The sequence below is a fragment of the Caloenas nicobarica genome, chromosome Z, assembly GCF_036013445.1.
Source record: "Caloenas nicobarica isolate bCalNic1 chromosome Z, bCalNic1.hap1, whole genome shotgun sequence".
NCBI lineage: Eukaryota > Metazoa > Chordata > Aves > Columbiformes > Columbidae > Caloenas > Caloenas nicobarica.
The window spans coordinates 12,155,325-12,174,854 of NC_088284.1; the positions used below are offsets into that span (position 1 = coordinate 12,155,325).

A 19,530-nucleotide genomic window follows, 5' to 3' on the forward strand; every position below is an offset into this window, starting at 1 on the left:
CCATTAGCAAGTCACACAGTCCAGACAGAACAAGTTTGTACAACAGAACAATTGGTGCTGGGGCCCTGGTATGCAAACTGTACTCACTTGGGAAGGAGGCAAGAATGGAGAGTGTGTTTACTTTGGACTAGATCTAGTCTGGTCACATAGACTAAATGGCTGTTGCCTGTCAAAGTTTATTCCTGGAGTGCATAATTTGGTTTAATTTCATCCAAAAGAATTCCGGTTAGTGTGCACAGAGACTATTCAGTCATGCAAACCAACACACTGTAAGTGGGGACAACTGATTGATATGCCTCCACATCCACAGGTCGCAAGGATGCTGTTCGGCAGTTTACATCTAGGAATTGGTGTCACATAATAAATTTGGTGAAGTAAAGGACCAAATGAATCCATGGTCGCTTGCTCGTTGCTGTGTAAAGTAGTGATTTTGTTTTTCAGAAAATTAAAAAAAAAAGTTTGATTACCTGAATCTTGTTTTATTTGAGTTAATTTAGAAAGCAGTTAAATTCACAAATGTATTTAATCTTGCAGCTTGAAACTCTTGCAGAGTTTTATTGTGTAAACAATGAGGTGCAACTTGTTGAGAGAACTTATTCAATGCATTGACTGTAATTACACCTCTGCAATTTGCAACAATTGTGAAGTCCAGAATTTGCTAGTCTCAAAAGAGTGGTAGGAGGTGCTGCTTCTGGAATGACTTAAAAAAACAGAAAGGTTTTCACTTTTGATCACATTTGTAATCCCTAACTTCTCACCCCGGGGCAGAAACTGTGATTCTGTGTCATACTCCAGTCTCTAAATTAATCCACTGTCACGAAGTGGCTCTGAGCTTTCTAGGTGCTTTTCCTGTGTTAACTCGTTTATGTGGCTGTTGCAAACACTGGGTGGGCATTGGACATGTGCAGCAATCAGTTTGACCTGTTCAGCTTCAACAGAATTAAGTGTCTGATAATAATCAAAGAATAATTAATTGGAAGAGAAGTCATTTGGTCATCTGGTTAAGCCTCTATTGCAAAGTAGGTTCAGCCCCAAGTTGCTCAGAGCTTTGCACAGTAATGTTTTGAAAAGTTCCAAAGACAAAAACTTCTACAGCATAACCTCACTAGGCAAGCTTTTCCAGGGTTTTTTTGGTGTTGTGGTTTTGAAATTCATTGTAATTCCTAGATGCCAAAGACGAAAGACAGTCTTCTGAGTTATCAAATAGTCTCTGCAGAGGCATGAAAATTATGTTGAAGATTGACTAGAAAAGAAAGGAGTCAAGCATGTCACTGAATCTGTAACATCATCTCTTACCTTCAGATAGGAAAAAAAAATGGGAGAAGATTAAGACAATGTGTAATTACCTGGAAAAAATCTCCACTGTCCAGTGTCAGACTTTTTTCTGGTTTTGCCTTTCCATGCAGATAAAGAACAGAAAGACTAATCTCTTTTAAGCTGATTTTTGCATCTTCCAGGAGAAGATTGGCATTGTCTGTAATTTTGGCCGATCTTCCTTGTCATGAACTGTTGTAGGAGTTTCCTATCTCTCTGGTTTAGCAAATTACAAATGTGGTATGGTCTGCTTTCTCTGTCTTCTCTTGTCTTTGTATGAACAGAAGATGCTAAACTTCCATCCCTGATTTTATTGTTGTAAGCTATGTTCCCCTCTGACAATTTTTCCTTATAGTGCTTTTTTCTAGATACTTTCTCCATTTATTGCCATGTGCCCTTCTTTTGGACATCAAGGAACTACTTTTTGCTTGGGGAGTTGGTTTAATCTTAAAGGATGGACACAAAAGCCTCTGTGTTATTTGTTTTATAGGTCCACATGATTTTTCCTGTAACTTACCTAACGTGAGAAGTGATCTTGTCTACAGAAGCCCAAGGGCTATACCTGCCAGCTTTTTAGCTACACTGCTTCTAAAGGAAGAAAATGTAGTCCTCAGCCTGGCTTTTTAGGCCAATTGAATTTGAATGTTTTGTTCTTGGTTATAAACCTCCTCACTCAAATCCATGTGTTTCTCAATAACTCTCAGTGGTTCTCTGTGTGGAGCTTGGATTGGTTTGTGTAGATTAACCTGAAACAGTAGGTTGAGGCTTTATGTTCAACCACTCCTCAGAGTTCACCAGGAGTTAGCTAAACTGAACAGAGAATCCTTGACAACACTGTTGCATGCACCTGGGTGCTTAAAATCTTTTAATGGTGGCCAGATCTTTGCAGGAGCTCTTGCCTGTTTAACAAAATTTGAAACTGTTTACTGTGTATTTATGAACATCATAAGCCAAACGAAGCATTCCTCTCAAGTGTGACTGAATGTGTTCTTATCTTGTCTTTGGATGTTTATCTTTAATTACTATCCTTGTATTTTTTGCTACATTCATGTCTTTTCTATTTTTCTTTTCTAGAATATGATACATTTTCAAATGCATTGCAGAGATGCCGTAGCCAAAAGAAGAACTCTGTGTTCAGTCAGCGAACAGAGGAAGCATCTGCTGCTCAGTATTTTCAGGTAATGAAACTTCAGTGCCAGTTTGTGACATCTAAGTTACTGTTTGCATGACTTTAGTAACCAGGTCAGTTAGGTAGCTGAGGCTTATTCAGATGGTGCTTAGGACCTTGGTAACTTAATTACTAAGTAATTTAAGGTAAGATTGATAGAAGATGTGCTTTATATTTTTTTCTGTTTTTCCTCTCCTCCTTTCCTTTTAGTTTTATGGCTGTCTGTCTCAACAACAGAATATGATGCAGGATTTTGTGAGGACAGCCACTTATTACAGAGCTATCGTACAGAACCACATAGATTTTGCAGACAAGGTAAGGTCTGTTAAAAGTCTTAAATGTTCCAGTATACGCTGAGGCTCTAAACTTGAACTTGTCCTGTAGAGCAACGCTGATCAGACCGGAGCCTTTTCTCACCTGGGACTTCGTGCATGAATATCCTAATTCATGTGTGCTTAATATTATTAATGCTATTGTCAAGCACATGGATGACAATGCATGATGGTGATGGTACATCCTCAGATTGAATGGCACCAAACATGGATCCAAACATGAGCTACACATTCCTCTGCTGTCTTCTGTGGACAGTCTGGGAACCTACACATATATGTTTCTTGACATTTTGGGCTGTTATCATAACATTTGGCATCTTGGAGTTCATATACAATATTAATTTCCGTAACTGTTTACTGTGTATTTGCTGTTGTGCCATATAGTCTCTTGCAAATACCTGCAAATGTATTCTAGTTTATATCTCATTCATGGAGGTCTACACTAAATGTTTTTGCACCTCACAGTCATTACAAACTTAACAGGCACATAAGTGGCTGGTGTGACTCCGTTTGTAGAAGGCAAAGATTTGGAAACAATGCAGAAACTTACAGCTTCAGATGCAAAATTCATCTCCAAAATATGTATATAGATCTTGAAGACTACCGTAATGAATATAATGATGTTTGTTACTTCTTTATCTAGTTCTCTCCCTCTCACGTTGTCTAAATCAGATACTTCAGCAAAAGACAAAAGAAAACTTACACTGAGGAGATCTGGGATAATCTGCCTCCCAGCCACAGATGAAGTAATTTTCTGCTTTCACTTTTTAGGCCTCTTGAAATGCAAAGCATAGACCTAGTATATTTTACGTTTCTTTTTTTTCCTACTTCAATCAGTTACACTAGCTAGAGACTTTCTGACCCTCTCCAGGACACCAGTCCCCATGCACACTCTTCTCTGATTCCACCCTTAATACAGCAACAAATTCTGTAGTGTAATCACATGTTGTTCAGAAAAGTATATCCTTTAGTAAGATTTTTAATTTATCAGCTTTCTAATTCTGTCATTTTGCTCTTATGTTGTGAGGCAAAGGAGGATTGAAGTTCTAATTTTCTTTATATCATTTCTCCATTGTGTCATTTTTTGTTGTCTCTCCTTATGTAGTCTCACTTCTGAGGTCAGTGTTCGTGGTCTTCTCTGTTGTCTTCTGTGTGAAGGAATTGCACATGCCCTTTTGTCATCCTTGCCATATTTCTCAGTGTCACCATTAATTCTGCAGCGCCTGTTCCGAGCAGAATTGTCAGCAGTTATGCATGGTAGTGTAGACAATTCCATACAATTGATTTATATTGCAGAATTCTAACTTCCTAGTTATTCATTATTGTACTTCTCATAATTCTTGACTTTTTCTCCTGGGACTGCATCTGTCCATTGAGCATTGATTTTCACCAAACAATTCAAAATGCTGTCTAGGTTCTTTGTTGTTGTTGCGGATGATGGTGATTCATTTAGGACTTGGATTGCACATGAACAGTTAAGATTTTCCACAAAGTTATATTAATCAGCACTGAGTTCTTCAGTGGACTACCTTCACTAGCTCACTCTGCTCTTTAACCACTGGATGCTGTGTCATCTGCATATCTTGCTATGACACTGCTCACTTCTCTTAACAAATTAATAAAAAACAGCAAAAAAGTGGACTACATGTGACCTTCTGTTTGTAAGCAGCAGCCTAGCAGAAATGTTTTCTAGGTCTCAAAATGTCAGCTGAGACCATGTGAGCTCTGTTTATGATGTTTGTCCATCACACTGCAAACAAAAACAATGGAGACAATGAAGCTGCAAGTATTTTTCACGCTGTTGTCATTTTTTTTGTCTTTTCTCCTTTCCCCTTCCTTTCTCTTATCTTTCTGTGTGCAATTCCTTTTAAAAGGAGCTTCCGACTTCAGCTCGTGCCAGCACAAATGGCTTTATTACATTGCAGAAAATAGTCTTTGATAACATATAAGCAAATACCAAACAAAATGTTTTTCTTTAAATGTGTAGCATATTTATGGCCAAAGTGAGGAGAGTCATAAATGTGAAATTTATCTGCATTGTTTTAAGATCGTTATGTTTTAACTGTTAAGTTTAGTAATAAATCCAAGTGCAGCTGATAATTTTTCTTTGCCATGCAACTTAGGTGAACTGTGCTTCTTTCAGAACTACATGTAACTATTTACTGTCATAGAAGTGAATCAAACCTTTATAGAAATGAAACAAATAGGTGTCAGTCTCTGTAATTTCTTTCAGACCTGAGACAATCCTCTCTTATTTAATTTGATAAGGTTAGTAAACTAGTACCGTGCACAGGGCTGCTCCAGTTTGCTATGAGCATCATAGAATCCTTTTGGTTGGAAAAGACCTTTAAGGTCATTGAGTCCAACCATTGACCTAGCGCTGCCAAGTCCACCACTAAACTATGTCTACAAGAACCTCATCTACACATCTTTTAAACACCTCCAGGGATGGTGACTCAACCACTTCCCTGGGCAGCCTGTTCCAATGGCTGACAACCTTTTACATGAAGAAGTTTTTCCTAATATCCAGTCTAAACAGAATCAAACCCCAAAGCATGTGGTATTGGATGATACCAGCTGGGCAAGTGGAGCTACTGTATCATTAATGGATTATATTTTGTAGTGGAATAGGTAACTTGAATATATGGGGAAAGCAACAGCAAAGAGAGGATTTGATTTGCCATTGGCTTTTGCCAAATAGGATGCTCCAATGCCATAATGCGAAAGGCAGATTTATCTCTGTAGATGACATATCCATTCCAATTTTTTGTGCCTGCAGTAAGGAACTGAGGTTTTGCATACTCTTTGCCTCTGTAGGAAATCTTGCTGCTGTGTAGCAGTACAGCTTGCTTGCCTTAGCTCTTGGTTTGTTTATTTTCCCAAATGTTGGAGGTGCTTTGGCTTCTCTTCAGCATATCTAATAGTAAGACTATTACAGGCTGGGTGGTGTTGACCACCCACCTGGAAAATTATCTCTCCTTTTCCTGGTTCTGTTGAGAAATGGCAATTTTCAGAATAAATGTAGCTGAAAAAACTGAACTTCCTATGTTGTAGCAAAATGCTTTCCCATGAAAATGTGAGAAACCCATTGTGCTGAGACTTGATCTGTTGGTAACATGACAACTTTATTTATCCTGCATAAAGAAACTATAAGGCAGGCAGAAACATTTAATAATGGCAGTGAGGAGATAAAAAAGGCAAAAGGGACATAATTATTTTTATTGGAAAAAGTTTTATTCAATTGCTATTTATCTTTTTTCCTACCTACTCTGCATCCCCCCAATACATTTCTTCACCTTTGCTACCTACTTCCCTAAATTCTATAGTGATTTATTATACAACTATTATTGCGTATAGTGAAGGGATATCAGGTGATAAAGTATTTTTTTTCTTACTCTCAGCTTTGTTTTTGAAAAAAAACCAGGTTTTCTAACTTGTGCTGGACAAAATGAATTCTGGAGTCTTTGAGAGGGATCTTGGTGATAAATTCAAATACTGTCTGTCAGAGGTAAACTACTTTAGGACAACTGGGAGTAGTGCATGGATTGACCATTTATATCTATAGAAGCTTAAAAGAATAAGGAGAACTCATTCAGATTCTAATGTATCTGAGGCGCGATTCTTCACATTAATATGGTAATTCTTACCCACAAATACTCCTTTATATTTTCTCTTGGAATAAGTCATCTTAGAGCTTTCACTAACTTTTTTAGTAAAACTTTGTCTTAGATTTTGAACTGTTATAGAGGCAAAAGGGAGAGTTCAAAGTGTTTTCATTAGTTATCCTAGAAAAAAAGGCTCATAAATAAATTTTACAGTAGCAATGTATAATGCTGTTTCAAACTGAGTAAAGGCTGACAAGTCTATACTTGAGCATTTTGAATTTTTCATTTGTAGTCTATTTATGAATAGTTTACTTAAAAGTAAAGCAACTAGAATTAGAATATCTGCAATGATCCTGAATGAAGGATCACACAAATTAACTATTCACATCGTGTAGCCAAAGGCAAATGCTAAAAAAAAGTGTGTATATATTTTTTTTATTCATATAATCTTGCTGATATATAGTAATTTTGAATGAAAAATGTCATTGTTGATATATGACATTTTTGCTTTTGGTTTTGTGTGTTCTCTCTGTTGTTGCTCTTCCTTGTTTGACCTCTGCCTCCAACCTTTCTATTCAAAAGTGCTTTTCAGGACTCTAATCACACAAGTACTCAAGTATACAAACATGTTTGTACATGTGAGTAATTCCCGTTAAATTCACATTAAGAAAGTTATTCATCTATGTAGGTGAAAGCAGGAGCAGTACAGCACTTTGGACAGGAGGGCAGAGTATAGGTTGTTCCTGACTCTGATCTCTGATAATCAGTGAAGTAGCTGCATTCACATTTCAAAATAAATACTGAAGTACATACAGTCTACCACCTTTCCTCTCAATGTGCATGCATTATCATCACCCAACTATCTGTTTAAAATTCTGCTTTTCAGGAAAACACATACTAGTACCATGTATTGTTATTTCACAGCATGAAATAACTGCTCCTACAGCTCTGTTAGGATGCTTTTCCTGTCTACAGAGAGCAAAGCTTTCTGTAGGAGATGCCAGCAATAACAGCAGTGCCACTTGGAGAGCAAGGTATGCTATTACAATTTCAATTAATTGAAGTAATTTAGGTCAGAAAGAACCTTTGGACATCTCTAGTCCAAACCTCTACTGAAAGCAAGGCCAACTAGACCAGATTGCTTAAGGTCTATCCAGTTACATTTTGAATGAATCTAAGGATAGAGATGCCACAGACTCTGTAGGCAACCTGTTCCAGTGTCTGACAACCCGTACAGTGAAAAGTTTTACTATATCTGTTGGAATTTCTTGTGTAATGACTTGTCTGTTGCCTCTTGTCCTATCACTGTGTGTCTTCTTCAAGAAGAGACTGTCTCAGTTTTCTCTGAGCTCCTATTAGGCAGATGAAGACAGTAGTAAGCTCTTCCATTAGCCTGCCTCCTCTTGTTAAAACTAGACAAACTGATCGCTCTCAAGCCTCTCTTCATATGTCATGTCCTTCACTCACCTGATTATCTTGGTGGACCTCCATTAGACTGCAAGTGTCCGTGTGTGTTGTGTGCTGAGGAAATCAAAACTGGAGAGACCCCCAAATGTCTTCTTAAAAACGGCCTTTCCCAGACCTCTGCTGGTCCTTCAAAGAATTATTATTTTCACATCTTCCCTTCTTTCCCAGTGTATTCAGACTGCACTTGTTTTTCATTTTTTTCTCGTAAAGGAATTTCGTTACAAAAATCTATTTCCACCGAACCATAATGATGTATTTACACATAAAAATAATACACGATCTTTTAAATATATGCTGTTGCTGCTAAAATAAATAGTAAAGGCATTAAAACTCTTCATTAAGAAGCTTTTTCACTTTTTGAAGTGAAATTAGTAATATTTTTACATAATGCCAGTCTTACCAAATGCAGGGTACAGCTGTGAAAATTTAGTCACTTAAGAGAGGTGTCAGGAAGTGACTTTTTGATTATTTTGTTTCTTTTGGTCTACCTCTTGTTTTCAAGGTGGTCCTAGATGTTGGCTGCGGGTCAGGAATCCTTTCATTTTTTGCAGTGCAGGCTGGAGCTAGAAAAGTCTATGCAGTTGAAGCCAGTTCAGTGGCAAAATATGCGGAGGTAAGTGTTTTTCACCTGAGCCAAGTGTCAGAATGGTGTAGAGTGAAAATGTTAGAACTGTGCCTGGAAAAGGCTTCCATTTGATTTTCCTAAGAAGTAAGGTCTCTAACGGGCAAACACTTTTTGGAAGGTAATTGCTGAAGGTGCTCTACATGTTCTAAGATGTGAAATAAATAAAGCATATGATTGCTGTTTCTGTGAAAAAAGGTGAAGTCTCGTAACTGTGATTAAACTTTTTACTTTCAGAAGGGAAAAAAAAAATTAAACCAGATGTTGTTTTCATGGGTTCTGTGCAAAAACATTTTGGTGTTTTTTACCTAAGACTCTTGGACATCTGTGTGATCAAACAGTTGACTTAGTTTCCCGCTAAGAGTGATCAGTTAGATCTCTCATCCTTCTTACGGAACTGTGTTCTTAGGGTTTAGAAAGGACATGTCCAAAGAATGCACTTAATTTTTTTAGATATTGTTTTTTCTAAGCATTCTAATATGATTTTAAAAAAAAAGTTTTCATAGTGATATTGGTAACTTGAAGGAGGAGAAGGAGAAGGAGAAGGAGAAGGAGAAGAAGGAGAGACGTTCACTTCCTAAAATGTGCTAATTCTAAAAAGCAGCGAGAGCAAAAATCTCAGTGTTTTTTCTCACAGTCTCTACTTATTTAGGGGAACATCAGAATGTGTGGGGAGAAGTGTGAGCATTATTGTTACAAATTTTGTTTACACTGATCACCTCTAGCTGAGTTTTAAAAATAGTTTTAATGTGGAAGAGCGTGAAGAGTGGTGAAGTGGAGGATTTTTCATCCCATACCTAGAAAAAGTTTGCAGTATCTAGATGTTTATTTTTCTTTTTGCTTTACTGATCCATAATATAAATGTTCATGAGCAACTTTGGGAGTTCATAGTTCTCTAAGCCCACAGCATGCAGCAGTTCAGTGAAAGCTCCCTCATGTCCTGATGCAGCAATCCAGCCTTGCTCTTGGTGAAGCCTGGCCAACACCCATTGCTGACTGTAACACTGTGAAGGAAATGCATTGCTATTGGAAATGGAGACCTGTTTAGGTCTTAAATAAGAAAATGTGGATATTATATTTCTCTTCAGATAGAAGTAGTTATTAACGTATAAATTTGTGGTGGTTTTCATTCTAGTGTAAATACAGGACTCCACAATCTTCCCATATGCATTTTGCATTAACTTATGTATTGAGGAAAGGTGTTATTTCATACAAGCATTTTCCATTTTCACCTCATTTGTGTTGCTATTGACGAATGTTTTCTTATTATGTGCGTTTTACTTTTGGAATTGGCAAGAATTTACGAGCCCAACTTAGCATGTATGTTCTGAAAGAACATATACTCTTATTATAATTTGAATAATTAGAAAGTTTATTTGTAATTAAAGACTATTTTTTCCTGATATCTGTCATTTTGTCAGATTTATCAAAAGTATTGAAAGTGTTAATATACAGAAGGTATCTCTCAAAGGCAAGAGTGAAGGGTGGTTCATATTTCACACAGGGTTTTGAAGACAGATATGATTTTGAACAATATATTTGTTTCATGATAGACAAAAGTTTTATTTATGAAACCATAATAAAAAGACAAAAAGACGATTTGCTTTTCCTAGTAGTAGTATAATGTGTAGCAGGGAGTATAATGTATATGTTTTTTTTTACCTTTTGGACACAGCTTTGAACTTGACTCCAGTCAGAAGTAAGCAAAATCACTAGTTGTGAAACAGCACATGCTCCATCTGCAGTGTATCAAATATTGTGTATTTTTTTGAGAAGTAAAAAGCCTTAAGCGGTTGTAGATACTGGGGAATACTGTCAGAGTCTGTTTGATAATTCATAGATTTTTTGTCATTTCCTTCTCCTTCTTCCCCAAACGGGATTCAAGTTTTCATAAGAAATATAATAATCATATATAATAGTCATATAGTCATAATTTCTTCATGAACTGTATTGCAGATCAGCTGATCTATTAATGCATAGTATATTTTAAGAATTTAAGTTTATTCAGTATAAAGATGCTTAGCCTTAGGTATATATTTGTTATCTCTTAATATTGGACAGTGGGATTTCATTAGTATGGTTTATCAAGTATCTGGATTATGAGAAAAGCATTACTTTCCATCTATTTGTTATCTCATTTGTATATGGATTTATTATGTTTTTCTTCTGTTTCAGATATGTGTGGTAATGTTGAATGTGAGATTAATGAGTCATTACTTTTTTTTCTTTCCATTTTAATACAAAACACTTTAAAGCAATACAATGAACTGCTGACTGAAGGGAAACAATATTTGAACAATGCAAATTAATGCTGTAATACTTTTTACTGAGAGATTTCTTGGATTTACAGTAAATACCTCTTTATGGTTGGGGGTTTATTTTGAAAGAATGAAACCAAGCAGGGTGGTGCTGTTGGCATGCTTGAGGGACAGGATGCCATGCAGAGGGACCCTGACAGGCTTCAGAGGTGGGCCTGTGAGGACCTCATGAAGTTCAACAAGGCCAAGTGCAAGGGCCTGCAGCAATGTTGGGGCAATCCTCAATATCAGTATGGACTGTGGAATGAAGGGATTGAGAGCAGCCCTGTGGAGAAGGACTTGAGGATACTGGTGGATGAAAAACTGGACAATGTGCACTTGCAAACCAGAAAGCCAACCATATCCTGGGCTGCATCAAAAGAAGTGTGGCCAGCAGGTCAAAGGAGGTGATTCTGCCCCTTTACTCTGCTCTGGTGAGACCCCACCTGGAGTCCTGCGTCCAGCTCTGGAGTCCTCAGAATGGGAAAGACATGGACCTGTTGAAGCACATCCCGAGGAGGCCACAGAAATGATCAGAGGGCTGGAACAGCTCTGCTGTGGGGACAGGCTGAGAGAGTTGGGGCTGTTCAGCATGGAGAAGAGAAGGCTCCAGGGAGACCTTATTGCGGCCTTTCAGTACTTAAAAGGGGTCTGTAAGAAAGATGGGGACAGACTTTTTATCACAGCCTGTGGTGACAGAACAGAGAGTACTGGTTTAAATGGAAAGAGGGTAGGTTTAGATTGGACCTAAGGAAGATCTTTTTATGATTAGGGTAGTGAGGCACTGGAACATGTTACCCAGAGAAGTTGTGGCTGCCCCATTCCTGGAAGTGTTTGAGGTCCAGTTGGCTGGGGCTTTGAGCAACCTGGTCTATCAGAAGACATCCCTGCCCACAGCAGAAGGTTAGACTAGATGACCTTTAAAGGTCCCTTCCAACCCAAACCGTTCTATTATTGCTTGTGTTCTTTGGAACTAGTGTAGGATAAACATGTCATTCACAGACTCCTAGTTTACCTCTATATTTAAAAGGCTTGGCAGTTCACATGAACTTCTGATGTGTAATTACTTTCTGAGACTTCCTATTAGGTGAGGTTGGGAAAGTGACTTACGATCGTGGATAAATGCAGCTGCTGCTGAAGTGCAGAATCTTACAGGTGGAGTTGTATAAAGCTGCCTGATAAACTAAACCTACTAATTTGACTTTCTTTTGCAGGTGCATAACTGTACTCTTACCTATGACAACTGATGATTACAACCAATTAAAGACTCTGTCACATTTTTGCACAGGGGCTTGGGTGGGTCATCTGTCATTCTTGCTGTTTATTTTTGAAAAATGCACAGATAATGTGTATATCAAATTAACTTTGTACTTTTGTTTGTGTTTTTTGAAGTGTTGCACAAAGGCATGTTGTTAACACATATGTATATTTACACCTACATGAGTCTTCTATGTAGTAGGAAGAAGTTATGTTTTCTCCATATCACCTGGCATTCAGTAGGTTAATAAGTTTGATTACAGAAGAACTTTCAAACACGTAGTTCTTAAGCATCTCTAAAAAATATGTAGTTGCTCAATTAGATAGAAAGCCATTGGACTATTTCTATTTCAGTATTAAGAGTGCTGTCATGCTGTTTACTGTTTTGGCAGAGTTCATATAGCAGTGCTTGCACAGATTATCTTTTAAATCTGTGTGAAATACTTTGATCTGTTTGCAACTTTGGGATTCCTTTGGGAGTCAATTATTTTGTTTTCAGAGTTTTGTTTTTGTTCCATGAGGAATTTTTGCAGAGTTTTGTTTGGTCTCCAGAGAAAACAGACTCTTTATTTTCATTTGGGTTGGATCTCGGTGTCAAAATGTAAAACATTTAATGATATTTTATAGTGTTTCATGATATTTCTAGGGGAAGTCATATGGAAAAGGCTTGAATTATTCATAGCTTTGTGTGATCCATGACATTGATTATCAGGCTTGCAGAACAGTTGGGCATCTTTTTGTGTCTCTGTTTCACTGGGTGAGAGATCAGCTGTGTCTGGATATAAAACGGGATCTTTCATGAGGAGAGATATATGTGAGAAGCTTCTGCTTACCTGAATGTATTACAGAGATCAGTTTTGATCTGGTGGTAGTGGTTTGTTTGGTTGGTTTTACCAAAGACTTTTGAACATTGGATTTTTATGAATGCTGCATCAAAAAAGGTAAAGGAAAAAATAGCCAGACACCAATAAAACCACATGTGGTGTCAGACTGACACAACTCATTTGAAGTGAGTGCATATACCAGATACAAATTTAACTGTGTTCTGTTTTACAGTATCAATTTTATCCTCCATCACTGTAATCTTGCTGTGCTTTCAAAGTCTCCTGAAATCCAGGAGAATCATGAGAGCATGCAGCTGTTGAAAACAACACACTTATTTCACTCATTGAAAAAATTGTAAGATACTGGCTGGAAATTTTTTTCCTTAGTAAAGCTATGAAATATTGAAAGTACTTCACTCCTTTTGTTCACACATATTGTGTTCCTCATAACTTGGTGATTTTAGAAATTTATGAAATACTGTGTGGGAGGTGAAAACATTGTCAACACACCCACTCAGATATACCTCTTCTCCTTTTGCCACAGATTTGCTGCTGATTCCCAAAGGCACTGAGTCAAAAAGCTCTACTGCCATCACCCTTAGCTGCTTGTTCGTCATTTGCCCATAAGATTTTTTAAGAGGTACAAAAATTGCTGTTACTTAAAAAATAACCTTCAATTTAGATGAGAAAAAACAGCAAGCTGTCAAAATGAAGATATGGCTTGGGAGTTTCAGTATAAGAAATTAAGAAATAGTTTTTTTAAGGCAAGTCTTCTAAATGGCTTGGCCGATATTCCTGCCTGAGCAGCAAAGTCATATTAATGATGGCAGAAATAACTTTCTTATGTGTAAAACCCTCAATTCATGAAGGTGCTGCAGAGGGTGAATTAATTTTAAAATCCTGTCAAAAATAAGGTCAGTTTGAAGAAGATGGGGGTAGTTGGGACAAAGAGTTAGTTTGTAGCTGTTGGCTTATCACGTCTTCAAAATAATTAATTAATTAATTAATTTTTAAAGCTCAGTTTTGGACTAATATTGCCTGGGAGTAGACGTTGACAGTATTTTACGTGCATTTGATACAATACACTTGTGTTCTGTATCTGTTGTAAATTGGTTCTGTTACTTCTGTAGAATCTTCCTCTTGTACAGAAGAGATGCATGGAATTTGTGGGAGGCTGTAGCTCTCCAATATTTACTCTCAATTAGTTGATTTTTGCTTCTGTTCTTGTGATAAAGAGCCACTAATCAGAATTTTTCAATGCAAAATTGCCTTGATTATTCACACCACTGTTGGAGCATATTAGTGGGACACTGAGAAGAATCTTGTGTGAATAAGCAGAGGTTTCTCTTCTCTGAGGCTCTGTGGCCAAAACCCGACATCAGCTAAACTCCTTTTAAAAATGAAGTTTCCATCTGTGATAAGGTTCAGAAGGCCAAAAGCACAGGAACTTTAGCTTTCCCAAGTCATACTACACTCTAAATGAAAGGATTAGTACTGACAGTGTTCCTTTGAATTTTTTTTGGTTTTGCAGTATCTGAGGGTAGAAAGCAAATAAAAATTGATAATATTTTTTAAAGTTGTGTGATAACAACAACAACAACAACAATAATAATAATACAGAATAGCAATGAAAAACCTTTTCTAAATGTCTCCATGCTACTTCCAGTAAAAGTAAAAATTTTTATACTATAAGCATCTCCACTGGATGTGATAGAGATATTGTAATATTCTGCTGCCCTCTATCCAACTATGTGAGTAATGTTGCAGTCTGTGAGGGTCTCAAATGATTTAGGCTTCTTGCCTTTTGTACATTCATGCTGCTGCTGAGCTGTCATTCGACAGTTTGTTATTTTTAGATTCAGAATTCACCTGTGAGCAAAATGTTAATTTCATTTCCAAAATAAAATCACATAATGTGTCTTCTCATGTATTATCTGGTCTAAAGGACTTTTCGAATAAAATCTGTCAACCTGTTCTCGGAAACAAACGCTTGTCAGTAAAAGAAGCAGCAATGATATTTACCTAATTGATAGCATATTAGTGCACGGTGGTTTTTGGTTTGGTTTTTTTGTTTTCTAGTTTTACTATCGTATTAACATGTAGTTTATATTTGCAGGTTATGGCTGAAAATTATTAATTGTATCACTCATTCAAGCTTTCATGCAAGTCCTTCACACAGATGTTATATTTATTAGGTTAGCTATAAGCAAAAAAGTGTTATAACTCCACTGCAGAGCGTTGAGAAGGTATTTAATGGCTAGCATTTCACTTCGTTTGAAGGAAGTTAAATAATTCAAATATTTTATATAGGATCATGAAATTAGGAGGACTTTATTAAATATTCTGGTCTGTTCTATAAATTATTCTGGGTTGGGTACCAGCAGTACCAACGGCTTTAGCATATTCACATTTCAGTGAATTAGCTAATAACAACATGAGTCTGTCTTTCTCTAGTTAGAACAAGTAATAAGTTTCATCACTGTTATCTAAGACCCAGGCTGTTTTGGAAAAGATTTGCTGAAGTAATTATGTACTTCTACTGATGTTACAATTATACCAGGGCAAGTACATCTGTGAGGGAGTATTTTCTATTGCTTACTGGATTGTGTATACTTGTTTTTCCTGGTGTATCTGTAAATCAATGCGTACCTCAGGTTACTGTGAAATAATTGCTTCTTTATAAGTTTGTGTCAGAAGAATCCAGATTCTACTCATTATTTAAACATTAGAGGTTTAGATACTTCCCCATATGTCTGAGTACAGTACAGCTGAATAGGATACGCATCCATATGTAGATATATAGAGGCTTTGAAAAGGTTGTTATTTTCCTTAAAAGCTTGCTGTATTGGACATAAAATTATAGGTAAATTTCTTCTGTTCATTAAACGTTTTGCTCTGAGGTTCAGTATGCACATAGAAGTAGATAAATGTTCAGTATCCTAGCTGTAAGTACTGGCCCATTTGAATGTGTTTATGTGAATATAATGCTTTGCTCCATTTATGCTTAGACATTGCTCAATGCAAACTTTTTAGCTCTTGAGTTTCTTTATCTTTTCATGACTATGTAACTCGCTTAAGATAGTATTTTTAAAAATTTGGAGAATTATGAAGACCCTTTCTTTATAATTTTCTGTATTGAACTGAAATATCCACCTTTTTCTGTTAGATATTTTTTCTTATAGATATTGATTACAGTTGTCTCTTGCAGGACAATAGTACTTGTACTGTCAATTGCTGATTCCACACAATACATTACAATAAATTACAGTTTGCTCCAGTGAGCCCCAGTCTTTAGAAATTTTGATGTAGAAAGGAAGAATATGCTACCTTTCTATTTTATTGTGATTAACAGACTGAGGTAATTGGTTTACACTATAGGGGGTTCAATGCTAATTAAGATTTCAGATATAAATTCTGCTAATCAAAGGAGTCGTCACTTTTTGTGTGCTTTTGTTCTTCCTCCAGCTGTTGGTGAGAAGCAACAACCTTTCTGACAAGATCACAGTTCTGTCTGGAAAAATCGAGGAGATCTCCCTGCCTGAGAGTGTTGATGTGGTGATTTCTGAACCGATGGGTTATATGCTGTTCAATGAAAGGATGCTGGAAAGTTACCTCCATTCCAGAAAGTGGTTGAAATCAAATGGTGAGTGTGGCACCACAGTTAACCCCTGCATAGAGAAAGGAATAATTGTCTAAGAAGTGAGCTGAAATTGTGACATTTTGAGTAAGTCACTAATATTTAGTATCATTTAGGTTTGGAAACTTTCTGTCCCAAATTCTCTGCAAACACATTAATATTGTCCCCACAGCCAGTTTTAAACAGCATATATGTTTTGTGAGTTGGTGTAGGTTTTATTTCAGTTCCTGTAGACTCTTTCTACAGGATGTATTTACAAAAGGAAAACTGTTTCCTTTTCCCTTCTCTTATCTGTCCTCCTATTCAACTATGCATTATGTTTTATACCAGATAAAAAAAGGTGAAGAAGTATACTCAACTGCAGCTCAAAATGACCAGGCTTTGTTGCTGCTTCCATTGACACATGCACAATAGAACACAAAGGCTTTTATTTAAGCTGCTAGGCAGTCTGATGCACTGTCCACAGAAAATAATGGAAGGTAATTTCTCTGGTTTCCTGAGCCATTAGAGTGCGAGATTCTACTGAAAATGGATTCTTGCAAACTAGTAGATCAGGATTTCATTCCCTGCTCTGTCACTGATTTGCCACTTCATGCAAATAAAATTGTGTTTCTTAACTTGAGCATCTGTTAAAAAAAAAGGTGTAATATACATTTTTGTGTTTGTAAAATTTTCAATATTTACTCTGAAGTAAGTATGTAAGTTTTTCTGGGCTGACTTTTTTACTAACTGCTTTAGCATATTCACATTTCAATAGCACATATGTTAATTAAACTAAATGTTGAGATATCTGAAGTGTATGGCAATTGCTGCTTCTGAACTGGTGGTTTTTCACTAGTGAAGACACATATCTATAGAGATATCTGTGGGACCAGAGAATCACAGAATACCCTGAGTTGGAAGGGACTCATGGTGATTATTGAGTCCGACTCCTTACTCTACACAGGGCAAGCTTAAGGTTAAATCATTTATTTAACAGTGTTGTCAAAATGCTTCCTGAACACTTGCCTTTCTACTTTGTATTGTCATTTGTTTACTAGGAATGATGTTCCCAACATACAGTGACTTTCATTTGGCTCCTTTTTCCGATGAGCAGCTGTACATGGAACACTACTCCAGAGCAAATTTTTGGTAACAATTATTTACATTATTTTATTTTTATCAAAGATTCAGTAGAAGTTAAAAATTAAATCAGTTATTTGATTCAGCATAAAATATCTATCAACACTGGAAGAGAATGCATTTATGTTTTCCATGCTCACTTCTGTTCTGACCTACAGTCATCCTGTTTATTGTGCAAATCTGAAGGATCTCTCAGGAAGTGCTAGAGCTGACTGAGTCTCTTTTTGAAAGAGAAATTGACTCCATGGAGTACATGAAAAACAGCTGACTGTGAACCAGGTGCTAGTGTTTCCTTTTCTGCACCAAAGTGTAGTATGCTGCGAACACTGATCATTGTATTGATTCAAGTCCCAGGTGCATGAGCACAAGAAAGGTTCCTTGGCATTCTTTACAGAGAAAAGGTATTAACTCCCATGTCCTGAACAATTCCCAGTTTGGTAGTTACTTTCTGTCCACCTACATTTTTCATGCAGCTTTGACTGGAAGTTGTACCCCTTTTGCCTTGGAGTGTCCTACTGCTACTATCCACCGTTGAGCTGTTGCGGTGTTCTATATAGGAGGAAACATTTACAGCAATATTCTAATGACAAGATTGACGTGATTCCTTTTTAGCAAAGGGCAAGTTTGCTTTTAAACATCTCCAGTCCCTTATGTGATACAGATCCGTTAATTTATAAATTAGCCATTTATAGATTATTATTTAAAGGTTTTGGATAAAAGGTACTGTGGAACTCCAGGGTTAACTATTTTAAAATCTTCTGGAAGATTATAAATTTAGTCTTTTAGCTGTTCTTTCAGCTTACAATGTGGAATGTGAATTTTACGTAGTATTCATCAAACCTATTTTTTGGTTTCTCAGATTAAAGACAAAGTTTTCTTCCATGCCCAAATTACAATATAACTGAAGGTTTCTTCTGGTGTCTCTGAAGTAGAGCTATGATGAAATCTTACTATTTCTATACTGATTAAGGAGTGAGAGAAATTTGAGTGACTTACATGCTGAATTCTTTGTTAGAAATTTTACTTCATGCAGCCAGTTTGTGCTCTTTTGTCTCACTGGGTAGGTTAAGCCAGTTATGAAATGTTCCTATTGTATGTTTACAATCACAAAAACTGCAGCAGTACTTTTCTATGTTAAGAGACTGAAAAAAGAAGGTAGAAGTACCTTCTGATAAGTTTTTGCATCTCGAATGTCATTCTGGTCCCTGTTCTCAACGATCCTGTTATTTTTGCTTTTATACGTGACGTCAATGATATATACTAGACTATAAATTACAAGACTGAAGGACAGCGTTGTATCATGATGCAGATTCTTCATCACTTAATAAAGAAAACAGATACACACATAGATACATACATAGTAGTTTGAAACAGAAACATAGCTTTTTTTTCCAGGTCTATACAGGACTGGGTGTTACTGCTAGTATGAAAGTATTTTATTTCAGACTGCTTGGGATGCTTCATTTGTAATAAATGTAAGACCCCCGTGGAATACCTGTGGGGTAGATACAGTGTATGAGTGTGTATCTCCAAGAACACTGAGGTATATGGGCATGTTATTGGTGGTGGGAAAAAATCTGCTCCCTTTTGTTCTTTAAGAAGGGTACATCTGAGACTGAATAGTCCAGCTAGATAAGTTTCTTATAGCTTGCTAACACAAATACACCATCTGCATTCTAAAAAAAAAAAAAAAAAAATGCTGGCATGATTTGATTCCAGATTTTCTACACGCATACTTTTAATAAGCTGAATTATCTGTCAACCACTGCAAGACTTTCAGAGAATTGCATAAAGGGGAAAACCAGATTTTTTCAAGTCTGCTTTATTAACTAATTTATCTTTGCACCAAAAATGTTTTTGTGATTGACATTATTATCACAGACTG

The 19,530-nt window shown here is 36.6% G+C and overlaps 1 protein-coding gene across 1 annotated transcript in view; it reads left to right on the forward strand.

The window, feature by feature from the left end:
* The window catches only part of LOC136002198 (histone-arginine methyltransferase CARM1-like), a 54,296-nt gene that overhangs the window by 23,304 nt on the left and 11,462 nt on the right, over positions 1-19,530 (forward strand). The window contains exons 3-7 of the mRNA XM_065657040.1: positions 2,389-2,492; positions 2,693-2,797; positions 8,389-8,499; positions 16,352-16,529; positions 17,564-17,654. Coding sequence (XP_065513112.1) covers positions 2,389-2,492; positions 2,693-2,797; positions 8,389-8,499; positions 16,352-16,529; positions 17,564-17,654 — 589 coding nt within the window. The remainder of the gene's footprint in view (positions 1-2,388; positions 2,493-2,692; positions 2,798-8,388; positions 8,500-16,351; positions 16,530-17,563; positions 17,655-19,530) is intronic.